The sequence below is a fragment of the Rattus norvegicus genome, chromosome 19 (assembly GCF_036323735.1).
Source record: "Rattus norvegicus strain BN/NHsdMcwi chromosome 19, GRCr8, whole genome shotgun sequence".
In the NCBI taxonomy this organism is placed as follows: domain Eukaryota; kingdom Metazoa; phylum Chordata; class Mammalia; order Rodentia; family Muridae; genus Rattus; species Rattus norvegicus.
Window position 1 is genome coordinate 14637322 of NC_086037.1, and position 6446 is coordinate 14643767.

At 42.6% G+C, this 6446-nt stretch overlaps 1 protein-coding gene across 4 annotated transcripts in view; it reads left to right on the forward strand.

The window, feature by feature from the left end:
• Window positions 1-5959, forward strand: part of LOC134483128 (uncharacterized) — a 29482-nt gene extending 23523 nt beyond the window's left edge. For 2 of the 4 annotated variants that reach the window (XM_063278373.1, XM_063278369.1), the window contains exons 2-6: window positions 3168-3327; window positions 3793-3936; window positions 4581-4747; window positions 5466-5571; window positions 5690-5959. In XM_063278373.1, the coding sequence (XP_063134443.1) occupies window positions 3317-3327; window positions 3793-3936; window positions 4581-4747; window positions 5466-5530 (387 nt within the window). In that variant the 5' untranslated portion in view covers window positions 3168-3316 and the 3' untranslated portion in view covers window positions 5531-5571; window positions 5690-5959. Of the gene's footprint in view, window positions 1-1967; window positions 2137-3167; window positions 3328-3792; window positions 3937-4580; window positions 4748-5465 lie in introns of those variants that run through there. The other 2 variants (XM_063278372.1, XM_063278371.1) reach the window with 2 other exon arrangements.
• The last annotated feature ends 487 nt before the right edge of the window (window positions 5960-6446 follow it).

The following is a 6446-nucleotide window of genomic DNA, read 5'->3' on the forward strand; positions in this document are numbered from 1 at the left end:
ATCTACGATGCTGGGGAATGAATTCTGCCATGGACTGAACTCAGAATGGGGGGGGGTTGGAAGAAAGATGCATGGTTAAATAGCCCACCAGGTTCACATTGTGTCAGCTTGATTTAATCTAAGGACAAAAAGTGGAGTATCTCTGATGGCTTTCTTTTAAAACCTTGTAAGGATCCCTGGGGACTGGCCTCAGTACTTCATACTTCTTGCTGGGGCAACAATGCTCAAGGAAGCTTGAGATTGTCATAGCACAGTACTATGCTAGATATACAGAGTAGATAATACTAAGATGTTCAGATGGTAATATCCATTTATATATACTCTTAATGTGGACCTAAGGAAAGAGAGATCAAGGTCCTTACAATAGAAAGATCAGTTCCATTTTTTTCTACCATTCCAAACTGAACGACTGGTAGGGAGAGAATGGTAGATAATTGAGAATTCATAGATGATGCTTTGAATGAAGAGTGGGTTTCTGCGCTGGTTTTAGACAGGGTCTCAAGTATCGCATGTTGCCCTCTACCGGGTTGGCCAGGTTCTCTTTGAGCTCAGATAAACCTCCTTCCACTTTCCAATACTTAGGCTTACAAGAGTGGCCTCCAAGGACTGTGAGGACAGCATTAGCCTTTGACAGTTGAGGTGTGCAACCCACAACTATAGTTTTAGCCACGATTTTCCATGTCTACCAGCTATTTCAGAGTGTTGCTGTTCTATGCCTGACAATCGGGGACACAGAAAAATAACCTGATAGAGAGGAAGGACACGGTGATCACATCCTTTCCTCTGTTGTATGTTCTGGATGAGGCTTGTTAAAATTCCAATATTGCAAAAAGCTTTATATAGGACTCATCAAATTAAGGGTCACTGTGCACTGTTCTATCTAAAATGGCCTAATCAGAACTGACCACCATATAACACTTCCTGCAGTCCTCATATGAGAAGCTTGAGCTTTGTGTTTTGACTTTTTCTTTTCTCTTTCTTTCTTATTTTTTGCTATATAAGTTGAGAGAAAGAGAGTTGGGGCCATGAATTTGCTCCCAAAATTTGAACTATGGATATGATCAATCAGTGTTAGTGTGTGCATTCTATAAAGTATTCATTCTTTACTATGATAGATGCTTCTGTGTTTGGTGTGGTGGCCATTTCCCAGTGTACAGGTGCTGGGACCTTGCTCTATCCACTTAATGATGTTTATAGCCTCATATTAGTTGTTTATGTGCATCCCCTATATCTCTTGACTATTTTATTTTTCTGATAGAAGCTCATGGTACATCTTACTCAGGCCTGTGAGCAGTGCTCCTTTGGCGACATTGGTGCAGAGAGGAGAACCCCACAAGCAGCATGAGGTTCCGTTCACTGGTGGCTCCAATATTGCATTTTCCTCTGCCAACTGGTCTCCATACTTTTCCTAGCACCGTAAAGACTTCAACTCTTTCTCCTAGGAATTTTCTGGCAATTGTCGATTGCTAAGCACATGACTTCATGAGTGTTCCCCTAACACACACCCATGTTGTAACCTACATGCAGACTATTTCTTGATGTGATATAAAGCACCTGTACATAATGAGACAGGAGAACTTTTGACTGCATATTCAAGCTGGTGTGAAATCTCAGGAAGTTTTAATGGCTAACATTGGTGAATGAGGACAATTTGAGTTAGGATGAGACATTTTTGGGAAAGATTTGAAAGGAAACATTCATTTAGATGCATAGGAATTACTAAGGTTTTTTATAATCAAGCCTTGAGGAAAATTTGGCTTTGGAAGCAGGAGATGATCAGTGGCTCTCCCCAGGAAAGGCTCCTGGAAAGGGCACCTCTGCTTATGCTCAGTACAGGGAGAACATTAGCAGGGAGGGAAAGTCTGCTCCCCATGACATCAGCTGTCCCTTCTTGGACATTCTATTGTCTCCTAGAGAGTTCTGGCATCCTCTGTGATGTTACCAGTGTTGTAGTGACAACCAGTGCCCTAGTTTCTCTCAGTCTGAGTCTGGCGGTTACAAGCTAAGACATGTTTTCCCGTCTTCGCAAGCGTTTTGGGAGGGGGAACGTCGATTGTGGAGAGACTAGAGTGAAGGAGTCTGGCCTTTCGTCTCAAAGTAATGATGGACAAAGACAGCACTTCTGGGGAATGTGGAGTAAGTTCTGGGCAGTGTATTTTGAGCTTCCTGCCAGGGTGGCTCAGGCTTAAGCTGACCTTTCTAGCAATGGGCCACAACAACTGGAGCATCTGAAAAGGAATTGAATTTCCATGAATATCACAATTCCTTATAGTCAAGGATTTCAGAACTTTAGTTTCCCCATCCCCACTGGGAGGATATGGTAAGGCCAATGCTATTATACTGTGAATTTCTGGTCTTTACTTTTCAGTTCATTTGTTCTGCTACATTGATATAATAACACCATCAGTAGTCATGGATGGTCCACCTTTTCTGAGTTTAGACAGGGCAGCAATGTATTTCACTATCATTGCTTCTTTAAATACAGTGGGTATCTGACAGTAGTAACAGGGAGAGATTGTGCTCCAGGCAATAACCTTATGTTCTTAGACCTTCTCTGATTTCTTCTAACTGGCAGTGTCATTGTTAGCTTTATATATTAGAGATGTGTGTTACAAACATGTTTCTAAAATACCAAAACTATTTGGAACGTGTAGACCAAGATTCAGCCTGTAACCTATTCGCACTTCTGGGGCATTTGGTATTTCACATAGGGACACTGATAAGTCTGTTGAACATATCCTCCCTGGAAATGTGTTTTAAATCCAAAGTTGTTGGCTTAGAGTATCAGGGTAGGACATCTGAGTGTCTCCAATCACTCAAGTTTTCTGGATGGTGAATTTATCATCTGAGTTCTGAAGCCACAGGAGTGAGGGTCCTGAAACCAAGCTGTACCCTGTTCAGCTGATAATAATCCTGGAGAAGCCATCTCCGTGGTACATGTAAGCACGTGATGTCCGGCATAGGGCACACCTGGCTGCTTACATCTCTTGGTCTCTATAGAGTAGTGGGAGAACTGAGATCCCCTGAGGAGGTCTCTTAAGCATAGACCAATCGCCTAGCAGTGACATTGGGTTCCTGGCTTGTTCTCCTGTTTAGGCCTCACTGAGGTCTATGAACCCTCTATGCATTCTCCCCATGCAGGTTCACTTGTGTTCTTCTACCTACAGACGCTGGGAGAGAAACATCATCCCCTGGCACTGAACTAAGCAAGAATCAGGCCAAGAAGGAAAAGGAGAGGCTGATTAAAGAGCTGCAGCTCATTACCGAGGAGAGAAATGACCTGAGAGATCGCCTGAGGTTTCTGACAGAGAGATCCATGAAGAACAGGTATGAATCGCTCCAAATGCTCTTGTTTCATTCCTGGGTCTGCAAGGTCACCTTCTAATCCTATTAAGGCTTTGGGTTCTAGAAAGCTGTGACTCCCTAACCACCCTGTGCTAAACCTCACCTCCCATATAGTGGAGATTCAGAACCTGACCCTTCCTGAGGAGTGAGATTGAAAATGGACTCATCTGCTTCCATTTATTTAAAAGCAGAACTTGTGGTCTGAATGAAGAATTCAGGGATAAAGTCAGGGTAAGTGAGTTCCCAGTGTGCATTTGCAAAGCCCTTGACAGCTGGTGGCTTTGCAAGATTGTAATTGCAGTGAGTTTATGGTGAGTCTCTGTACTTGCTAGGCAGGGGCCTGAGTGCTGGAAGATCCAGGCAGCAGCCTGGGGTAATATAGGACGCACCCTGAGTTCATATATTCCTAAATGCTGATGTTCATTGTATTCTATCATTTGGGGCCAGGCCACACTTCAGGCCAAATCCATATTATGAAGACCTGGAGAGAATGGCGGAGGCAGTCATGTCAATTCTGCACAACTTAGAGATGGAGAACACTGAGGTCCATGAGAACAACCATAAGCTGAAGAAGGAGATTACCTTCTCTAGGTAAGTCCTAGTCAGAAAGGCTATCACTTGTGGAATGGCCATTTCTGACTTTCTTTGTTCTGGATTGGACGGTCTTCAGCTCTGGTTCTATCTCTTGTGCTATTTACCCATCAGTGTTCCAGGGTCATTAGGACTCAGTTTTCAGTTCCATAAAAGACTGTTCCTCATCCCAGGATTGTCTAGGCATCTTCAGAAGGCTCTAGAGAGAACAGTACTGATTGAAGTCAGCAGAAGGTTATTAGGCTGACCTGGACCTATGGTGTCACACCAGGTTTTACAAAACTCAGTGCGTGGACCACATGGTTAGCATGACCTTCTCTTGGTTCTACTGACCTCTTTTCAGGGTGTTGGCCCAGTACTAATTGATGTTGGCCCCATGCATTGGGCTTTCATGGATAGTTGTAGATCCATGTTCTTTCTCAGAGGTGTGGACACTAATTGGTGTCAGGCCAAGCAAACAATTTATTCTTCCCCGAATTAACTCTTTTTGGTTTGTGCAGCAGCCTTATATGTATCAAGATGCATTTTATTAATTAATTATTAAGTCTTCATGGGTATGTGGGACCTGGTAGAGTTAGTGGGACTTGGGAGTAGGAATGGGAGAAAGGGCCAGCATGATCTTACTATGCAGACTGTATTTCCAGAAACCTGCTCAGCCAGCTCCTGATGGAGAACACATGTAGGAAGAAGTTGGTCCCACTGAAGCAGGAGAGCAAGGAGGTACATCTTGATTGTGCACTGAACCAGAAATATTTGGTTGACTTCAACAAGAAAGATAAAGACCATCAACGGCCAGAACCAGCATTATCAGGTAGGGACGAGCAGATATGTTAGCTTAACAATATCTGGTAAAATTTGCCAATTTGATACATCTTTGCTTCTCTTACCACCTTTCTAATTTACACTCACAACCAGCCAACCACCTCATGTAATGGAATTTTTCATTGCTCTGCCTATGCACAAGTATTCTAGGAAGTTAACCACTTTTCAGAAACTGAATTATTATGCAAGCATATTTTGCTACTCTTTTTGAAGCTGCAGTCTAGAAATGGTGACAGATGAATAACATGTCATATTACTGCATATCCATGTGATACATTGGATCCTATGTAGAGTTTTGAACAATCTCTTGGTTCATTGACAAATGACACTCTGTGGTCATGTGACCTCTTGTGTAGGAAGCACCTTTGGGATAAGAACCAAGTGCAAATGTCAAATTAATACTTGTCATTGGCTTTAACCTTGGTGACATATGGACATCTCCTTTCTTCCTGCAACCCAATGAAGTTCCTTCCATTGCCCTGTTCTTGGTTTGCACTGGTATAAGTCTGGGTCCCATATTGGCAGCCCACATTACTGTGAGGCTCTCTGGGGATTTTGCCCTGCCCACAGAGTTAGCAACAATGATATCAGTTAAAAGGTCTATGTTGACTGTCCAATAGACCTGAGGTGGTAGAAGGCAGCATTCTGACAGCTGGCTTGCATTTCCCCACCAAATCAGTGTCTGAAAAACAGCCTTCCTCTCCCAGGTCTCAGAAAGTGCAAGAGAGCTGGAATTGGACACACCCCAGTAAGAGAGCTTCCTGAAGAATAAGTTGCTTTCTCAGGAGTCCCTGATGACCAACATCCTGAATGGTAACAACATTTTTTGGATGAGTATTCATCCTCTGAGTTAATTTGTCATTTCTTAGAGACCCTAAGTTTATATACCACAAAGCCAGCCTGACTGATTGAGGTCTTACTTTCTTCTCAGAAAACAGCACTTGAGAGACAACTTGGGGGACCGCCTTTCATTATGTGTGCTAGAGGAGAAACAGCAATACGTCTGTGCTTCTAAATGTTCGTTAAGAATATGCTTTTAGAAATATTTTTGTTATGATTTTAATTGAAGTTTTCTCTTTGTTGTTTCATATTTATATGTTCTTGTTACTATTTTTACTTTCAAATATTTTTAAATATTTTTATTCATTTTAATCCTGTTTGTTGTAATAATGTATTTGTTATGAATAAAAATTGAATTCTATCTCTTGACTATTAAGACCATCATTCTTACTCAAGGGTTCTGTCCCTCCTGTGGACTTAGAACTGACAGCTAGAGATTGATCTCTGCATGTTCCATGGAGCCTGGGCTAATAAGTGAATTCAAAGTCACCAAGGGCTACCCAGTGTGACAGTGTCTTTTGTGTGGACAATGTGGCTATGTCTCTGACACACACTATATGATGTAATCACTGACATGCTTTACCCAATTGTTAGGGTCCATGTGGTTCTTCTGAGAGAGCAGCAGATGCTCTACCCTGTGAGTCATCACCACAGCTCCTGCAGGTGGCTTTTGTTATTTCATATGAGGTGCTGTGTTAGGTGGACAGGATCAACTCCAATTAAATAGAGAGATCTCAGGAGGTGTGTGTTCACAGGGAACTTACTGAGCCATGCGTGCTCAACGTGTTAGGTTGTCTCTGGTGTTCCCACTGCTCATTGTGGGTCAGGATCATCCTCCAGCATCACTT